The sequence below is a fragment of the Empidonax traillii genome, unplaced genomic scaffold, assembly GCF_003031625.1.
Source record: "Empidonax traillii isolate 1590-97213 ecotype Southwest subspecies unplaced genomic scaffold, ASM303162v1 scaffold186:size1492175, whole genome shotgun sequence".
Taxonomy (NCBI): domain Eukaryota; kingdom Metazoa; phylum Chordata; class Aves; order Passeriformes; family Tyrannidae; genus Empidonax; species Empidonax traillii.
This window is the reverse complement of record NW_020955379.1, coordinates 402,086-423,526: the sequence shown is the minus strand read 5'-3', so window position 1 is coordinate 423,526 and position 21,441 is coordinate 402,086. Positions and strand designations below refer to the sequence as shown.

General features: G+C 36.9%; 1 protein-coding gene across 2 annotated transcripts in view; it reads right to left on the bottom strand.

Moving 5' to 3' along the window:
- Positions 1-6,987: 6,987 nt before the first annotated feature.
- The window catches only part of AKAIN1 (A-kinase anchor inhibitor 1), a 20,726-nt gene continuing 6,272 nt past the window's right edge, over positions 6,988-21,441 (bottom strand). For both annotated transcript variants that reach the window (XM_027886338.1, XM_027886339.1), the window contains exon 2: positions 6,988-8,257. In XM_027886338.1, coding sequence (XP_027742139.1) covers positions 8,070-8,257 — 188 coding nt within the window. In that variant the 3' untranslated portion in view covers positions 6,988-8,069. The remainder of the gene's footprint in view (positions 8,258-21,441) is intronic.

The following is a 21,441-nucleotide window of genomic DNA, read 5'->3' as shown; positions in this document are numbered from 1 at the left end:
TCTCCATTCCTTCTGGTCTGACAATGTCCTCCTGTGCTTTGATAAGGAAGATCATGTAACAGAAGGGGCCAGGGTCCCTCAACCCCATCGCTTAAGATGTTGCTCCATTACTGCATGCCAGAAAGACTGGGGAGGGAGCAGGTCTTTTAGCTGTACTCTTGTGCTGCTAGGGCAAAACTGTGGCTTCATCATGTCCCTTTATACCACCTGTTGCTCTCCATGTATCTGCACTGCTGGAGTCTTAGTCCAAGGTGGAGGCAAAATGTCTAGTACTCAAAGTGATAGTCACAAAAAAAGAAGAGCTGCCTGTCTCCTTTAAGTGTCTAAAAATATACACTGAAGCCTCAGGCTGATGTATTGTTCCTCTAGAGAGGCATATCGAGAAGAAATTGGGTTTCTTTGCCCTTTTGCAGAGCATTTGGCATCTCCCTGAGTGACAACACATTTGTTGTCACCAACAACATGAAAATTCCTATGTGGAAGCATTTTTTTGCTTCTGTAGATATGGGTGCTTGGGAGAAATGAAGGGATCACAAAATAATAAGGAACGGGGCCATTACCAGCAAAACTCATTTGTTTTCTGCTTTCAAGCCTCAGCAGTGGAGGAAACAGTCATCTGTGTGCCCTAATGAAATGTGACAGACGTTTAGAGACCGAAGGCTGATATTTTCTGACAGCATCACCATCTGCACTCTGAAAGCTGCTAGTATCCGGACATCATAATCTGTTGTGGGCTGTTTATTATTTTACCTCAAAATCGCAGGTCACGCAGATCCTGCGCTTATTTGTCATCAGCTTTGTGTGCAGTCCCCTTACCTAAGCTAGGAGCCTAATTCTCAGTGTCTCACTGTGCTCTCTAGTTGGATGTTTAACTTTATAAATAAACTGATAGCCTAAGATGTAGATATTTGAAAGCGAAAAAAAAAAAAAAAAAGAAAGGAAGAAAAAGCCTTCTAGACAGCCAGCAGGGAAAATAGATGTTAACCTAATTCTAACCAGGGCAGATGGAGTTATATAATCTGATTTCCAAGAGTAAGTGATTTTTCAAGGAACTAAGGTTTTAGTATATATTATGAACAGCAGTTTTTGCAGCTTCAGAATTCTTATGTGGCAGTAGTTTCTACAATTCTACACACAATGTAGGTACAGGGAAAAACATGAAAGAAAAAAAATGCAGTAACAGGGGGGTTTACCTTAATTAAGAAAAAACATGTTGCTTCAGATATACTGGAACATAGACAATAAAATATAGACTGCAGGATTGATGCAATTCTTTTTATAAATCAATTTTCAAAACAAGGAAAAAAGTGACCTTGGAAAAAAACTAGTATAGGCTAATTGGAGAAAGAAAAAAAAAGCACAGACAAACCCTAAAAAAAACCCAAACAGTGGGAGTTAACTTCACTTTGCAGACTTCAATATTTCCTTGCATTATAAGGAAGAGGAGAAGAAACTGAAGGTGTAAGTCAAGTTACTGAAGCAGATGTACTCCTTTGGCCTGGACAAAAATGTTTTTTCTAGGTAAGATCCCCTGAAGAGTGGTCTTGAATTTTCAGCTTGCTTCCTAGAGTACCGAGTTTGCTTTCCTGCCTGATAGTGAACATGGGCACTCAAGATCTTTTTTTATTTTGTTTTGCTTTGGGTTGTTTGTTTGTTTGTTTGGGGAGGTTGTTTGTTTGGTTTAGGGGGTTATGTGTTTGTTTTGGGGGGTTGTGTTTTTTAATTATTAAACAAACAAAACAGCAACACAATCTCACATAAGGAGGAATACTTCTGATCAGTTAAAATCCCAGTGCCTTCTGCGAAGTTCCCCAGAGCCTGGCTCTGAACATACTGCTTTCTTATTCACCCATCTCCTCTAAGCTCAGCGATGAGCAAGCTGTCACCTGACTCGGGACTGATCTTTGAAGACACATTTAGCAAACAGAAGGAAGAGTTTACATATCTCCTGAACTCAAAGAAGCTCTTGACTTCATGGCATCTGAATGTCTCAAATGCTGCGGAAAAAAAGAGATTTCAAGCCCTGTGTCCTTTCAGCTAATTACCAGAAGAATGCATGCCATGGGACTGATTTCACAGAATGAAATGTGTTGGAAAAGACCTCTGAGATCATCAAGTCCAAGCTTTGACTGATCATCACCTTGTTAACTAGACCATGGCATTAAGTGCCACATCCAATCATTCCTTGAATACGAAAAACAATAAACTTAAGGATGATGCAAGGACACACTGTGTCTTTGCACTTCTGGTATCTCAGATATCTGTTTTGTGGAGCTCCTGTCTGGAAACAAAAACATGAATACATGAAAATAAAGAAATACAAGGTCAGGAGAAGAGCCACAAAAGCAATCACTGAGAGTGTAATTTACGCAACCAGTGCAGCTCTGTCACTCCCTACAGGTTTCAGTGACCTAAATAGAGGAGGACAACAAGACTCCTTGTTCCTGCTTTTAGATTTAGCAAGTCTAATGCTCAGTAAAACAAAGGGGTTGTAGAAAAGTACCTATAATTCCAGGAAATATGATGGGAGGAAATATAAGATCTGACAAAAAGTTTTACTTAAGGTTACTGGACTGCACACATATAAACTTCTTCAGCTGGTGGAGTACCAAGATCCTCAGCAATGTAGATGTCAGACCTGAAAGTCTCCTGTTCTACTATAGTGGGTAAAATACAAATCAGGTATGTGGCCAGCAGAAGTCAGCTGGAGCTAAAAACTGTGACAAGTCAGGACAAACTGTGTCCCAGGAGCAGGTTTTGTCTTGGAAGGAAATACTGAAGATCACTGCTTTATGGGTAATCCCTCAGCAAGACATAGCAGGGAAGCACTGGCTAACAGAGTTGTCTTCCTTGGAAATAAATACTTCTGTGGGAAAGGGTCAATATCCCACCAATGAGGTAAAGAAGATTTATTATATTCACTCTCTCCATTAGGAAGCAGATGGCTTTCATATTTCATCTTGTAGCTGAGGATTTTTAGAATGAGCTGCTTCATGGGAAAGAAATGAGGGGGAACATCATCAGTAGGAGCTATGTTTACTAAGTGAATACAGGGCAAGGGTATCTACTATAGCAACTGGACACAGGGTATAAACCTTCTGGGATGCATGTGCACAGAGAAGAGCAGCTATTTGCTCCATAGGGCAGGGGCAAATGCGTTACTGTGTCAAAAGACACAATTCAAACTTTTCCATAGACAAAAGAAGGTAGCACTTAAGTCTTCAGAACAATACAGTAGTGCTCATTTTCCACCTCATATAACAAAGCAAGCAATTACAGTCTTCACTATCTGGTATTTCTAAATGGGGTTCAACTCTCAAAGCACTCATGGAATATTTTCCTTAAAGCTACCAGGAGTGCCTTACTGTAACACTTTAGAATCAGCTCAGTTCAGCTTTGAATAGCTGGGTTCAGTTTCCATCTTTCATAAGAGTTAATTTTCTCTCTTTCTGTACAAGTTCTACATTGAGCTACTGTCATAGCGTGTGTCAATGATTCATGATGATTTGCCCCACGTGGCCTCTGGCCTCCTGCTAGAGGCAACTGAGGGAAAAAAACCCTCACAAAACCCCCACCGCAACTAGAGTCCTCCCCTCCCCAACAAACTTCCTTGCCTTTAGAACATCATTTATTGTTGTTACTCACCTTTAGTAAACAGAAAGACAAAAGCCACACCACAAGGTAACGTGTAACACCAGAGGTGTTCTAATCAAACCCACGCTAAACATGAACTATTGTTGTTTTAGTGTTAAAACTAGCAATCTCATATAACAAAATCCAAGTAGCAAGTCACTGGAGGAAAAGTTATTAGAAAAGAAAAGCTGCTTATGTTAATTAAACAAAAAAAAAAATCTGCTTGGCAGACAAGAACAGCTTAGAAGCAAATAGATTTAAAATACGTATCTATTTCTTGATGTTCCCTGGAGCACTCAAACACTAATATGCTAGTATGTGCACTCATGCATTCAGTTTTAAGGATTAAAGTAATTGCTGGGCAAGTTGACTAAATCCAGGGAAGGCACAGTGGTCTTTAGAAACAAAATCCCATGTGTATCCACCAGGTTTTGTGAATGAAGCTCTGGAAGTAGAGAATAGAGACCTTATTTCTACTTCTTTTGACACAGCAGGAGACACACAAATTGAAAACTATTAGGCCTCAGAGACCCCCTTTGTTCTGGAAAACCCAAAATAGTGAAGAAGATTCTGCCAGAGCTTATCATGAGGCACCAAAAGCCTATGATGAGAAACCCCATCCATTAGAAACCAGGCTCCATCAGTACTGCTACTCACTCCTTCCTGAGTATCAGGTGAAGAAGATATTTACCAACAACTCGAGTTTTCCTCCTCACTCCCACAGCTCTTTTAACAACTTGATCCCTGTGTTGCAGAAACCCACTGAGAGAAATCAGGTTATGTCAAAAATCAGGTTTTCATTAATTTACTTTCTTTTCAGACCTGAGTGGATAACCAAGAGACTTAGGGTGAATCCCACATAATTCAAGAATTTATTCTACTTTCTCTTATCTTTTCCCCTACTCAAAATTAAACTTCTTTTAGAAAAGCCTTCAGTAATGACACATTAATGCCTGCATTTGACATTAGTACCCATTTAAAGAACAACTGCATCATATTTCATGATAGTTACATTGAGAATAGTTACATATCAATTTTATATACTTACCAGTGTAGACAGACTACATGCTGAGACATTTAAAAAATGTCACCAAAAAACCAAAATAATCAGACACAACATAGAGACAGTAAGATTTTTAGTGTTTGTTTGCTATTGAATAAATATCCAAGAATTTTCAACTCTTAAATATTATGACAAAATGCTTTTATTTTTCTGAAATGATAAAATTAATATGGCTGTTTCCAAGTCACAGTTGTTGGTTTTATTTATTTTAGAGCAGGGATTTCCAGTATAACCACATGGAACCAAAAAACTTGATGTACAATGGCATTTAGAAATCTCTTACAACATTCTGCTGTGGCCACGTGAATTTCCATTTCAGCATTGCTGCTTGATTAACCTTACAAAGAATAGCACAAGTAAGGTAATATAATTGTGATAATCAAACTGAATGAAAACATAGCAAATATAGTGCAGGATAGCCACAGAAACACAATTCTTCTGTTATTTTGGAGTTGTGGTAAATACAATTTCACATAGTTGTGCAACCTTCTACTTACCACTATAAGTGCTAAAATGTGGTGAGTTTGTTTTAAATACCTATAGATACCATTTTGATTGTCTCTTACTTCTAAGATATGAATTATTGTGCTGAATAACGCATTCATTACTGCAAATCTCATGAGAACAGTTTGCCCCATGAGATTGTCTAGTGAATCTGAAAATTGCTTCCCCTCTTCTGACAGGAAAAACTAGAGTCATGTAAGGTACTAAGAGTTTCTTTAGGAGTTCTTTTTTATTTGTAGAAAGACCTACATGGCATTGGTAATAATTTCTAAAATCTGTATTTTCTCCAGAAAATATAACCTGTCAGTGAAGATAATACCAAAGAATACCCACTTTCATCATGTAGTAAGCATATAATGAACCAAGGGCGAAGCTTACTTCTGTGCAGTTTTCTCACACGTGGTACAAACCTCAGGTGCATATCCTGGATGCAAGTGGTGTGCAGAACATTGGTTGTCAGTAGGAAATACTAAAGGCGTCCTGTAACTTAGGGGTGTATTACTTTAGAGTGGAGACACAACATTTGGCTCTCAGGGAAAACTACACTGTTTAAGGTGCAGTATTTGTTTGTCCTCAGTAGGAAACCACAGAAAACTTCCTCAAGGCTTTGCTAGGCTTCCTACCATTTTTAGTTTTCCAAGATGTTGGACTTCTGACGGCGTTGGCATTCTGGTAGTGGTGGACATGACTGTTAAATGGTTGAGTAATAGTGTGTCAAAAAGGACTAGGACAGTAAAGGGATATTGTATAACAGTATAGTGGGAGGAGTGGGAGCAGGAGTGGAATAGGGTGATATAAAGTAGTATCAAAAGCCTGGACTCATTGGCTTTTGAAATTATTCTTTCTCTAAAATGATTAATTAAAAAAAAGTTTACATACAAACAAGTTTTAAAATTACATGAAGATTATTAACATAATTACCAGGAACAAAAAAAAAAAACCCAACACAAACATATTTCAAATTTATAGTGACAAAAAACATTAAGGAGTAGAGTAATTTCAAAGAAGTTGATATGTTTGATATCTCTCCTTCCTGCAGCATTGTAGGTGAGTCCATGTTAAACACCATTTTGCACCACAGAGTCTCTCCAAAAGGTTTGCTCTCTCTCACCCACTGGACTTGCCTGCTTGTCAGACTCAGTATTAAACCTTTACTCATGATCAGTTTTCTTAGGCTCTCAGAAAGCAAAGATGCAAAGAGTACTTAGAAAAGAGTTACTTCCCAAGACCCAATCACTTTAACCTTTCAAAGTTTGCTTGGCTACAAACATTCACCCAGTGTCTATAGAACTGAACCACCTGTGTACTTGTAATCCAAGTCAGTTTTCATTATTGGATGATTTGAAAAAAATTTAATTATATTGAAATCTTTTAATTTTTAAGTGAAAGAAGATTCAGCTAAATTATTATCTTGTATGAGTTGGTACTGTTAAGTTAAAAAAAAAAAAAAAAAAAGAGAGAAACCAGGCCAATTAAAAAACTTAATTTTACAGTATGTGGTTATTTATGGCTAAGCCTCTGGCCATGATGAATCCAAAATTGTTTAACACAAGCAACAGGACACAGTAAGTAATAGCCAATTGCTTAACCCACAGTCTCTTCGAGAATCACTTAGCTGAGTAGAAAAGCAGTTCACAGTTTTGCAGAGCATCTGCTTCTCTATATTTCTAGGTGTATTACTACAGGAATTCAGCCGAAGCAGAGCTACAAGCCATTTCTAGAATTAAATATACAGTTATTCATTTCAGACTTGTAATAGCACAATCATCATTACCGAAAGGGAGCATAAAAGTGAAGGGGACATTTATTTAATTTGTATTTTCTGAAACATCATGGATTGCTTCAGCTACATAGAGCACTTAAAAGGGTAAGCTCTGTATTACCAGCTTAATGCAGTGCTATTTAAGGTGAATCTATGTTACTATTGCAAATATGTGAAGTCACTTTACGCATAGCAGGTGAGAAATATCTACCATGACAGAATTCAGACACAGTATATTTTCATCCTTCAAGATACTAATAAATTCAACCCCTTTTTTTAAGACACTCCAGTCTTGTAAATAAAGCCCCAGCAAAGCTGAGAAACTGAAGAATACATTGGCAAACTCCTTATCATTGCATCAGTTTCTCTTCTTTCAGTATCAAGAAAATTAAAAGGACTAGTTGAGGCACAAGTGATTTTTATGCAGAAGTATAGAAGTGTTTCAAATAAGTAGAGTAAAACTTCAGTACTTATTTTAACTTCTTTAAAAAAAGACAGAGATCATAGGTGTATGATCAGAGTAATAGATCACAGTTACTGCAGTCTTACTGGATTGCTCTTTTTTTTTCCAAGATGAAAAAAAAAATTGGTTCACAGAACTTACCAAATCCACTTTATACTGCCATTTCATATAGCTCATGTCTTATCAAAGCAAAGTACAAACCCGGGCTTCAAGGGAGTCTGAAATCATTCTGCTATCCTTGACAGTAAACTATTTCTTCGGCGAAGACAACTTCAGTGAACCCAGTCACTCAGAGTAGAGTCCATCCAGCTGAACTGACATAATTGTTGCACACAGAACTTAACATGAAAGTGAACTGACAACAAGCTTTTGAGAATAAGTTCATACTGTAAGAGTTTGTGCTTGAAACTACTTTTATAACTATGGTTATTTTTTCTGTTAAGAGGCACTGCATAAATATGAAGTTATTCATCTAATGCACTTAATATTTCTCAGCTGAGGACTATTGCAGTTTTACCCTATGTCTAGGTGTGATAATACTTTGGTTTGCTTTACAACAGTAGCATTGCACTAGCAATACAGCTGATACTAAAGAGAAGGCTGAAAACTGCAGACTGGAGGACTGAAAAACCCAATCTGCTCCTTTACTTCTTTTCATGTTTCTTGGTTAGTTTTCCTCTTTCGAGCTGGAGGCTTGTACTGTTTGCTCGCTTCTCCTTTTGCTGGCTCTCCTGGGAAACTTGCTGCACTGCTCGGAGGATAGCAGTCTGCACAATCTGCTTGCTGGCGTTCTGCAGCTTAACTTCATCTTGCTCCGTCCCTGGCTTCTCACCTGCCAGAGCCAAACAAGAAAGAAAGGGAACTAAGAACTTGGGACTACTCTGCAAAAACATGAAGGAGAGAAAAAGACAAGGGTAAAAAAAACCCAATAAAACAACCAAACCACAGAGTGGTTGGGGACAGTTTATTACGTGAGAAACCTGCCAATACAGAAGATGAATTAGGGTGGAAAGTTCCCCTCTGTGCTCAGCGCAGCAGGACTGAAGGGAGAGACTGAATCATACAGCTCAGTTATCCACTCCCCAGCTCTTGGGACAGCTGTAACTACAAAGCTGTAACAAGCACAGATACATTTTGTGGTAAGACAGAAAAGGAGAGTTTTCTCATCTGCCTATGAATCACATCCCTTTTGACTTGAGCAGTGTTTCTGGACAGGGAATTGGACTTCATTTTGCAAGACATGTACTTCACCACCATACAGAAAAAAAAAAACTGTTTCATTAACATATCTGTTTACTATTATTTCAGATTAAAAGCCCTCATCCATCAAATTCCAACTCACTTCAACATACAAAATTTTGTTAAGTGCAGTTTATTAATCCTTAGCTAGGTTTTCAAAAATATCTGCACATTAAAAAAGGCTCAGATTGCTATACATAAAACAGGAAACACTTTCTATGGCAATCTGACAAATACATATTTCTTATGTGAAACCTCCTTGTTTTGCCAGAAAGTTTAATCTGGAGAACAAAAACGTAATATAGTGTGACTACTGACATTTGGTAATGAAGAAGAGTAGTTTATGTTAAGAAGTTTGTCTTTGAAAGTATTCTGATTCCTAACACAAATGACAATTCAGACAATAAAAAATGCTCCATAACGTTCAAAGTTATCTTGATTAAGAAAAAGTATATTCTGAATTAAGGTGATTTACACCTATCGGCATTTAGGAACTCAGTTGCCAGTTGAAATGCTTTAGGCTGGGTGCTTCTTTACATCAGTAGATTTCATTTTAAAGACACTGATCTCAGTTCTTTCTTACATGACTGATATGCTCAAGTATTTAATTTAATAGTATTTGTATTTTACTGTATTTTTTAATGACAGGTATTAAAAATTATGTCCTGAGAGAAATCGAACAAAGTGAATTAAAGGTCAATTGCTTTTATGAGAGGTCCATATCTGGAATTGTGATAAATTCCCAATGTTCTTTCAGGATAAAATGATAGAAACAGGATAAATATAGAAACAAATGGAGAATCACTTCTTTCCTTACGGAATACAGTATTAAGACATGATATGCTTGAGGTCCTGCACCTGGGTCAAGGCAATGCGTGATATCAATGCAGACTGAATGAACTGGTGAATTTCCAGCAGCTTTCTGGAGAAGGACTTCGAGATAGCAGTAGACAAAATGGTGGAAATGAGGTGGCCATATCTGCTTGCAGCCCAGAAAGCCAGTTTTATGGTGGTCTGTATAAAAGGAGTGTGGTCAACAGGGCAAGGGAGGTGATTCTACCCCTCTGCTCTGCTCCCATGAGATTCTAGAGTACTTTGTCAAAGTCTGGGGTCCTCAGTACTGTGAAGACATGAACCTGTTGGAACATGCCTAGAGGAGGGCCATGAAGATGATCAGAGGGCTTAGATGACTCTCCTCTGAAGGCAAGCTGTGAAAGCTGGAGTTGTTCAGCCTGGAGAAGACCAGACTCCAGGGAGACCTTATTACGGCCTTTCAATACATAAAAGTGACTTAAAAGAAAACTAGAGATTTTTTACCAGGGCAGGTAAAAAGTCTGAAAGGACAAGGAGCAATGGTTTTAAAGTAAGAAGGTAAATTTATATTGGATATAGAGAAGAAATTTTTTATGATAAGGATGATGAGACACTGGGAACAAGCTTCCCAAAACAGGTGCGGATGCCTCATCCCTGAAAACATTCAAGATTTGGTTGGATAGGGCTTTGAGCAACCTCATGTAATGAAAGTTGTTCCTGTCCATGGCAGAAGGATTAGATGATCTTTGAAGATGATCTTTAAAGCTTCTTTCTGGCCCGAACTGCTCTCTGAACCCAAAACAATCAGCTGCAAAACAATCAAAGCTTACTCTATGAGAAAGGCCTAATTCCATATCTCCCATCTTTCTCTGAAAGGACTTAAAAACAAATACTTATTTTTATCATGTTCACATTATACATGTTGTATAATACAAATACAAAATACAAACGTTGTTTAATTCTATTAAAAATGAATAATTTTTTAAAAAAATCCTGCAACAGTATTGTGATGACAAAGTTTGTCTACAATTAAGAGGTTAAAAAATGTGAAAACTTAGAAAATATGCTTTAAACTGGAAAAGCTGACTGAAAGGAATCACTTGAATTCTTGGTATAATTAGCTTCCCTGATTCAGTTTTTTCCCACTAGCACTTGAAACAATGTTTTTTTTGGATAAAATTCAATGTTACTTAACAGTAAAGTATAGATACTTCTTTATTACTCAAATATGAACTCACTTTTTATTACACAACTGTAAGGTGATAGAAATGATACTGTCATTAAGTACATTGGTGTTGAAAATTACTCCGTATTCTTTCTTTAGGGATGATTTGGTCCTTGCCATTTAATCTACAAAATTTGAATTTTAAATGTTTTTACATGGGGAAGGTCATCCATAGCAACATCCGGTTGAAAAAAGGACATTTTTCCAGTGAATTTCTATCTGAGCTTTTCAGTTGTTTATTTTGGAGTAAAACCCATCCAAAAGCACTACTCAGATAAGTGGGATGTAGATTTCATCTGCTCATCTTTAGATTAGCACATCTTTAGATGATTCTTTTATTTCCTGAGATAACCAAGAACAGAGAATCCAAAACCTCTGGACTACTTCTGCCTTACCTCTGAGGGCTTAGATATGCACAGAAAGGAAATACGGCAGTTCAAACAAACTTAGTTTATATTTGTGTAACTTTTAGATAACAACAGTTAATTGGCTTTGGACATGGAGAGAGCCAGAGCTGTTGGAGTGGAGGTAATGTGACCAATGAGACCAGCTTATGCTGACCATTTAAATTAGAAATCAAGTGAAAATAATAGTTATTTTTAAGGGGGATATCTGACACTACGTAGAGGTCCAAAACAATTATGTGCAGGAGCTGTATTGCCAGCAAGAATCCAGACATGTTAAGCAGTCAACCCCAAACATCCAGCTCCCCTGTGTGTGTGGTATTAATTACAGCTGGCCCATCTGGACATGATCCTGGGAAATTGGTTTTGTATTACCCTACTTGAGTAGGAGCTGGACGAGTGACCTCCAGAGGTCCCTTCCAAACATGAATCTTCTGCTCTCCTGTGATTCTAGCTGGTTAGGCTGCCATAAACACCATTTTTTCTCTTGAAATGCTCTTGAAGAGCATTTCCACTATATTCTCTTCTTCCAATTATTCATTTCAAGGAAAACACTTGGCTAGCTGTTTCTGAGAAGCTCATTTATTTAATGATATGCTGGACCTACTCTGAGGAAGAAGAAAGGAATTGTATTAAGGAAAGCAGAGATGATTCATGAAAGAATCCCAGAGAGGCTGAGCTGGAACATATCTACCTTCACCTTGCTGAAATACAGACTGCTGTGGACGTCAAAGCAGAAATTTGACTGCCTATAGAATTAATCAGGTATTTTAAGAACTGTGTCTTTTCAATCAGGTGAAACAGAGACATCACACCTGCTGTCCAAGTATTTGGTGTTTTGGTAATCAAAATAAGAGTTACTGGGGTGATAACACACAATTAATTTTTATCTACTTATTTTTTTAAGATTTGAAGAATAGCTAGTTCAGCTAAAATTCCATGACAAATAGGTCACTTGAAGTAACTGCTGGGGAAAATTTGAAGGATATCAGAAGCAGTATTGTGTCTACTAGTTATCCTTTTCTAAAGACTGCTTTTTTTCCTCTTGATGTCAGAAAATCTTTTCTATTACTCTCTAGATGTTCACCTGACATACAGGAACCCAGTACCTAAATTCTGTAAATTAAACCCAGGAACCCAGCACCTAAATAGAGAACTGAAATATCCAGGTTAAGTCATGTTAAATACAAAGCAGCAATTTATCATTAACACATGACAAAGTCTCTTTAGCATGTTTTTATTACCTTATCTTTCACTTGGTAAAATTTTAAGCCAACTAACACAGAAGATGAAAATTTCAATCTCCGGTCTGGTTCTGCAATCTGAAGTATAGTTTGAGAGATCCAAAAAACCCTCAAAATCTTGGACTGGGTGCAGGAATCAGCCACATATTCCACTTCCAGCTAAAACTAGTTCTATAGATTAGTGCCTTGAAATTCCCTTATCTTGCTTGAGGATGTTTCCCAAGAAGGAAAACACGTTAGCAGTTTGGAAAAAGAATAAAAGTATTTGAAAAAAATTCCAAGTATTCATTTCAATTAATAGAACTAACACTAGTTTAAGTCCAAAAACATCTTGTGTGGGAGATTTTATATCCTCTGTGATGTTTCTAGACTATGGAATACCCATAGAAAGGTATACATAGAAAAAAATAGCTACAGCGAAAAAACATTTGGCAGAACTTCACTCTAGTTGCACCTGAGCATTTCCTCATTTATACAGTTCACTTTCTTCAAAGCATCCCGAGTCATTTCCTTTCCAGCCTGCAAAATAGTCTCCTACACTTTCTGTTGATATCCCCTGTGTTTTTTCCCTTTCAGCCTGCTACAAATTTATTACACCTCATAAACACTCCTACTAAGTAACACTCAACAACAGGTAATTTGTTTGAATCAGCATCTAAGTTGTCTACTGTAGCTTCTCATGGAATTGTTTGGAATATTATCATGAAACCAAACTACCACAGGCATGACCTTGCAAAGATGCAAGTCCATCTCATACCCACTAATGTTGGCAATAAACTGTGGGGCACACAATAGGTGATTTAGAAGGAAACAGAAGCAACATTTCTGACATGCAAAGAGAGCAGGAGTTAAATGGTGAATGAGCTGTGGTAGAAAGAAACTTTCCACTCTTGAAGAACATGGAATAGAAATAATTTATCCCATACTTTCTGAGAAGACATCAGTTATGCAAGAGCACGCATGACCATGAATGTACCTCCAGTCTCAGGAAACTTCTACTGTCCTCAATTATCCCTTTTGCTTCTTTGCCCGTATAAGGTTACTATTTTCCAAGGAGAAAAATAATGCCTTTAATTTTAATTCATCTTTCCTCAAAATTGGGACATTTATGCAGCTCATCATGTCTTCCTGCAGGTTACATCTCCTTCTGTCTTGAGGAACAATAGAAACACTGCATTGAAGCTTAGCTTATATGACAGGTTCCATGAATCTCAAGGGCCATGCATCAGAGGTCATAAGTTTATGTTCTGCTTCACAGGAATAACAAATGCAGTTTAATTTCAGCAAATGAATACCACAAACGTCAGTCTTCTGGAAATGAGAATTTTATGTTTGCATAAACAGCTTTGAGCTTAACCATATCTAAAACTAAGAATAACAATCACATTCTTCTAAGCAAACTCCTGATCAATTTAGAACTCAGAAACCCCCCAAATGTTTTCCCTGACTAGCTACAATTTGTATTTACGCAGGAATCTTGAAGCTGAAAGGGTCAAGAAGTAAATATTTTTTCTTCATTTTTACATGAGATTATGCAGGTATAGCCATTAACCAGAAAATTTACTATTTTTTTTATCAATATATTGCATTGGATTGCAGTAGTTAACCATTATACTATTTTCTGCAGCACTGCAACATTAGAACTAATTTTTTCCATTATTAATAAAAATTATTAATAATTTAACACAAACGCTGATCTCTGGAAAATCCATTTCAATTCTATTGAAAATTACTACTGTAATTTTTATAATTCAACTCACAGTACTGAAGAAATTTTTAAAGTAAATGTCAGTATAAATAAGCAAGACCACGATGATTAAAATTCATCAAAAGGTCCAGTGTGGATGAACGGGAGTTGTATTTATGGAAAAAAGGTGCATGTTATTACCTAAATTGTGTTTATAAGCTATACATATTTAAAAACTTTCAGAACTAGGCAAGTTTATAGTAACATAATATATGTGTGTATATTGCAATAATTAACAGTAACATTCTTTGCATCAGTATTGATATTCTGCAAGGAACTAAGTTAATTTCTTTTACTTCCCTGTGACATTAGGTAATAACATATCTCCATCTTGTTGGCCAAAACATGGAAGTTCCAGGTGAACCTCTTCTGGTGAATATTTTGTTAGCTCTGAACTGAAATGGTTAAAAAATCCCTTCTTTATTTTGCTTTAGAGGTTGGTGCTAGGACTTCAGTTCAAAAGCCTAATTTGAAGAAGAGATATGAAGTACCAGGCTACACAGCATCCATAATCAGGAAATGTTGATGAGTCAGTTTAATTATATCCAGAATGAATGAACACGGCAATCAGCCAGGGCTGAAGGCTTTCCAACACATGTGCACAAACCAACTTTATGCATGAGAGTCATTAAGCTGTTCACAGGATTAGAGACCAAATTTGTCTCAATATCAGCAATGATGCCAGTTCAGAGACCTCATGAAATGATCCTACAAGGAAGTTGTAAATTTAATATTTAAAAAAAAACACAACCATTTTTAACTGCATTAGAGTTAATTCTGTCCAGTTCCATTTCTCATGCTCTAAAATGCAGCCTAGTGAGGTCCTGACTAATAGTTGTCAGATACTGGAAAGCATTACTCAGTTACTGCAATTCCTTGAGGAAGAAGGGGAGACACTGAACATATCAGAACAGCTAATAGTATTTTAATGCAGGATCACTGAGTTTTTCCAATACCCTAACCTGCCCTGTGCAGGGGATTGTAACATTCACTTTCACTAGAAAAGTCATGGTTCAGCTCAGTTTTATTTTCTGCCCTAACTTCACTCCCTAATTCCTGCTGCGCAACTAGTATGGAAGAGGAGCTTCCCCCAAGAAGGGGGCCAGTACAGACTACTTTATTCTTCAAAATTAGATATAAGAGCAGAAATACAGATAAACTGTCACAAAGGACATAATTATATCTCCAGAGTAATACTTTACTGTATCTTTTTATCGAGACATTAAGTATATTTCAACTGAGTTTCCGTAATTTTTTTCCCTACTGAATTTTTCAATTTCTTAAAAGAGGAGAATGTCAGGAAATTCCTCTGGTTTGCTTGCTATATGAAAATTATCTTTTCAGAGACTCCAGCAATTTATTTCTTAATGTATCAAATATGCTAGCCAAAATGAAGCTTCCAAAGTTGGTTTTTTTGTTTTTAGAGATTGAGATCTACAGACACATTATCTATTCCTAAGCATTTTTTCAACATATTTTAGTAAGGTTGCTTGCCATAAATTAAAAATATTAACTAAAACCTGATTAAACACTTCAATCTATATATTTTCTTCACACATAGCAATAAATTCACTCCTTAAGGACTGTGTCCTTTCAGCTTTGAGACTGAATGTAGTTCAAAGGGTTAGTCACTGACAATTCTGCCACACCCAAATCCATAAATGTGATACTTAGATTTTGATCCCAGAGGGAAAATTTCTGATTCCAGTACTGTAAACTTGCAATAATTTATCAGGGTTCTTAACTCCTAGGCTAGAGTTCAGTGTATCAAAAAATAAGACACTTCCTAAAGAGCATCTAGGGCCAGCTACTTCAAAGTATATGAAAAAAATTATATTCTCTCCATCTGCAAAATTTTCCTATTTCTTTAGGGAATACATTTCAAATATTGAAATAAGAAGCCTCTCTATATCACAACCTGTGATTCTTCCATGGAGGGTTAGGTCAAACGGTACAGATAGAGGTGACCTATAGCATAGAATCATAGAATAGTTTGGGTCAGAAGTGACCCTAAAGATCATCTAGTTCCAAACTCCCTGCCATGGGGCATCCACAACTTATCTGGACAACCTCTTCCAGTGCCTCTCCATCCTCACAGTGAAGAATTTCTTCATAATGTCTAATCTAAGTCTCCCCTCCTTCAGTTTAAAGCTGTTCCTCCTTGTTTTATCACTATCTGCCCACTCTCCCTTCTTTTATAAGTTCCCTTTATGGACTGAAAAGCTCCACAAATTCTTCTCCAGGCTGAACAACACAAACTCTATCAGCCTGTCTTCATGGGAGAGGTGTTTTAGCCTTCTGATCATCTTTGCTGCCCTTCTCTGAACCTGCTGTAATAGGTGCATGCCCTTCTTTTGCTGAGGACTCCAGCACTGGATGCAGCATGCCAGGTGGGCTCTCACCAGAGCAGACAGAGAGAATCCTCTCCCTCGACCGGCTGGGCACATTTCTTTTGATGCAGCTCAGGATGCGGTTGGTTTTCTGGGCTGCAAGCACACACTGCTTGCTGATGCCCAGCCTCTCATCCACCAGCATCACCAAGTCCTCCTCGGCAGGGCTGCTGTCCCAGTTCTTCTCCCAGTCCCTGCTCATGTCTGGTATTGCCCTGACCTGCAGGTGCAAGACCTTCCACTTGGACTTGCTGAACTTTATGAGGTTCTTCTGGGTCTACCTGTCAAGTTTGCCCAGATCCCTCTGGATGGCATTCCATCCTTCTGTTGTGCCAACTGCACTGCTCAGCTTCGTGTCATCTCTAAACTTGCTGAGGGTGCAATCACACTGTCTGTGGGATCCCACTGATGAAGATACTGAAGAGCACCAGCCCCAATACAGAGCCCTGAGGGACACTACTCATTATCTAACTCTGCCTCCTATTTTCTACTGTTCAGATGCTCAGAAATTCCCACACAAAGAAAGAAAACATTACGAACATTTATGTAGGTCTTCTGAATCTGTACCAAAATGTTCATTGGTAGACCTGCATAAACCCCCGCTGAAACACTTAGGTTTTGTGTTAGAAGACTTTTGTATCCAACACTGCATAGCTTAAGTTTTCAGTAGAGGCATATTCCACTACTAAAAGTTTATTTTGCTAGCTGTTGTATTCATATTTCTGCAGTCTTTTGTGGGTTTTGGTCTTAAAGATGTATGTACTGATTAATTAAAATTTGCTATATCTGAACCTCATTTTTTTAAAGAAAAAAATAGTGAAGAGATTATGTAACCTGTCGAAAGCCATCAAACCAGCGAAAACAACCTGCTACGTTTTAGATATGTTTCAATTTATACCAGATTACTCAGAATAAGAAATTGTCTAGCTAAACCTCAGCTGACACAGAGCCCTTCTCTAGCTTTAAAAAACAAACAAACAAACAAACAAACCCCAACCCACAACAAAAAAAAAAACAGGAAAAAATCCTAAATTTGGAACTTTCTTGCTTATTTTGCAATTTGAGTGGAGTACCGAAGCTGTTAACATGACTATTAGCAATGGAGGCTGAGATTTTTTATATATAAATATATATATATATATGCATACACACAAAGTCATGAGAGAAAGTGAATCAAAGATTACATAAACCTAAAAGGCACCTTGAAAGAGTAAAACCTTTTATTTAATTTTTTTTTCATGGTTGTAATCTTGACAGAATCTGTCTTTACAACAGGCTCTTTTCCACTCTTGGAACTAATTCTCTGTCTTCCCAGAGAAGTATTTTCTGCTCTATTAAGGAACTATTACCTCAAGATAAAATGCAGTGTCAATCTGAGAATATTTAATATAAGTAGTAATGGACATGCAACCCCTTCATAGTGATAAATTGAGAATAGATTCATTGCCCAAAGACAGAAAATATAGTGTCATTGTATCAAATATGCATGCTTCAAAATTAAGCACATGCAAGTAATTCACAGCAGATTATATTTGCCTTACCGTTAGAGAAACAGCTGAGTTTGGTAAAAAAGTAAAATGGCTCAATTTACTTCTTCAGGCAGAAAATTTCAAACTTTCTTGAGGAAGGAAGACAGTTATCTTCTGATAACACTACTACAGGCATTTACAGAAGCAGACAACAGCAGCACAGAGCTCACCTGCCTTGACTTCCCTGGCAAGGCATTCTAAAGGAACCTGAAACATTTTATGACTATTCAGGTCAGCCTTTAATTGCTGCTGACATCAGTAAAGACTCTTCTCCAATTGACATCCACTGAAATTCTGTAGGATCTTTCAAAGTTATTATGTAAAGAACACAATACAAATGGATAACTAATAGTCAGCAAATTTCAGAAAGCCTATGAAGAAACTATAAATATATTGCTTGTAAATAATTTTTGTTTAACCTAGTATTTGTAAACATAATACAATGGATTATGTCCTTCATAAAATGTTTAATAGAAAAGATTGAAGGTATAGGAATAAATCTACCTTTCACTGCGTTTTACAGTAAGTGCATTTATTTCCATTATCATGATAAAGCTTATACAACTAGAATCTTATTATTTATGTCTATTACAAGAGAACAATTCATCTAGAAGAATAACAACTTGGAGGGATAAACTTTAGAGGTCAGTGTAACTCACTCCTTTTCTACACTGACTGTTTGACTTTCCTGCTCAGTAAACAGTGCCAATAAGGATGTTAATAATGACTGTATCACTTAATACCACCATCCCCCAACTATTAACAGCTCCTTCAATATAGGCCACTACACTGCCACTGTGAATTCTTCTCACTGCTAACCTGAAGAGGATTCAACCCAGTGATATGGAAGTGAAAGATGCCAGCCTCACTTGTATAAGCCTTCAGTTCTGTTGAAAATAATTTTAAAAAGTACATTCTGTGCCAGTTTTTAACACTATATTGATTCATACTTTAAAGAAAGATTGCACCTAGAGTTGTTGACTATTTTTTAAGCTTGATAATTTCATCACAATTCAGAATATCTATGAAGAAACTTTCACTTCACTAATGAGATCTGCTAGTGGAGTTTCACAGCAGGGGAAAGATCAATGTGTCATTGGGGAGAGGGCACCACAAGTAACAATTTTTCCTCAGCAAAAAAGGATAGGAAATTTCCTCCTATATTTCTCCCCACCAGGTGGCAAACACTTCAAACTATTGTTAAGAGCTCTTAGCTGTAAATAAATTCAAATACTTTTGGGCAGCAACTGGTCCTACACTCACTACCAGCCACCACAAATTCTGGACACGAAAACCATATGACACTGCCTGAGGTCCTGCAAATTGTCTTGTCTGTAGCTTCCAAATTGTGTCCATCACATGGACTTTGTCAGCAGTAAGCTAATGAGTAAGAATCCCACATATAAATATTCTTCCATCTTATATTAGGGATGGTTTTTTTGTGGGTGCTACAGAAATCAGAGCATTAGCAGAATGTAGCACAGCAGTTAATGGGGACAAGGACCTTCAAAAAACTCATTATTGGTAGAAATTTTTACATTCATCAATATGTCCCTCAGTACTGTCTTGATCTGGGCATTTTTGACAGGGATCTCCACAGTACCTGTAGCTCTATAATCAAAAGAAGAAAAAGTCTATCAAGAAATTTTGTGTCTTCACTTCCCACAGCCCAACAGGTTGCTGCTATCCCAGCTTTTCCATCAGAGGAGATAAGGACTATTGAGAACAGTAAGCACATCTGTTTTAGTGTGCAGCTGCTCTGTCTTCAATTGCAGTTTAATGAGATTCTTAAAACGTTTGGTACAGGATGCATTTCTGATCTTGTGTCATTACGCAAGTCTGCTATACTGCTCCCAGCTTAAAAATGTTAAGAACAGCTGTGCTGCTGAAAAGCTAGTAGAAAAGCTACTGGTGTTGCTGCTGCATGAAAAAGGCGCTGAGCATTGAATATTCTGACTTCTCTAATGTCTATCTTTAAACTTTGTGTTCACACTTTTTTTCTTTTTTACATAAAAATATTGATACGAAAATTAGTTCTATCTCATCCTCCTTCTTTTTAGATTACAGGATCATAAGGAAAGCATGTGAGTTTCTAGCTATTGAGAAAATGCCAGGTAAAAGAAATTCTTTAAATTACACTGATAAATAACAAGATTCACCTAAAAGTTGAAATCCCACAATTCAAAGTAGGTACAAGCTTAAAGGAAGGGAGTATTCTGAACTGAAATAAGCTGTCAGTGTTAATGTTCCAATCTTTCTTGAAGTATTCAGATCAAAACGGACTTGTTTCCAGGATACATTAAAACCCCAAACCTATTCAACCAAATACAGCTTTGTACTGGATGAAATAGTGATGAGACTTTATAATTTGGTGATTTTATTTATGGTTTTACAGAGCAAGAGAAGAGTAAAATTCTCAAAATAGACTAAAATAATCACTGAAATTATACTCCATTGAGAGTTGCTTAGAAAACCTATTAGGTAGCTCAGATATCCTTAACAGGTTTCTAACTTTATTCCCAAGTTAATTTTAAAAATGCAGGCCATGGCTGTGCTATATCAGAACACACACATAAGGGCAAAGGCCTAAGATATAAGTGTTTGAGTGACTCGTGCAAAATGGCATCAGAAAAAACCATTGGAGCATGAAAAACACCTTTGTACTGTGCTTGTTCAAGCACGTGGGAAGTAAAGAGTATTATTTTTATCTTTGCACTGAAAAAAAACATGTTAGGGTTGATAATAAGCATGGAATATGCCCAAGATAATTTCTGGAAGAGTAACTGTAAGTTTGCAAATTAGTTTGATTCATAACATTTAAAATTATTGTTAAATCTGATAAATGCCGATATTGGAAGTGATCACACCTTTGTAAACTAATTATGTGCTATCAGAAGAAAGCTTGCTGCATTCTGTAATTTTTGCTAATGCTTTAAAACAAATAAATGTTTTAATACCTCTTAATTTTCTACCTCACAAGGACAGCTATTTAATCTTTGGAATTATTTGGAAATATCAATATTTTATAGCCTAATTTGGCCTTGATTTTTTTTTTAAATTCTGGAATACACTCTCCTCTAAAGAAAATCTAAGAAAAATCTCTTAAGAAATTGCCAGTTCAACAGTGATGACTTCTCTTTGCTTTTTGATTCAATCCAAACCCTTGAAATTTCATGCTTCTCTACTGCAGTCCCATACATAATTCCATCCTTATATCCAATGACAAGTAACATATTTTTGTCCACTTCTCAGGCTACCTAAAGTACTTCAATTCAGGAAAAGTAAAGAAATTAAACCTTGCATTATGTAGCTTGTGCACATTTCCATCACATGGGTCATACCCCATTGTAAGGGCAGCACAACATGTGAATAATCAAAAAAAAAAAAAAAAAAAAAAAAAAAAAAAAAAAAAAAAAAAAAAAAAA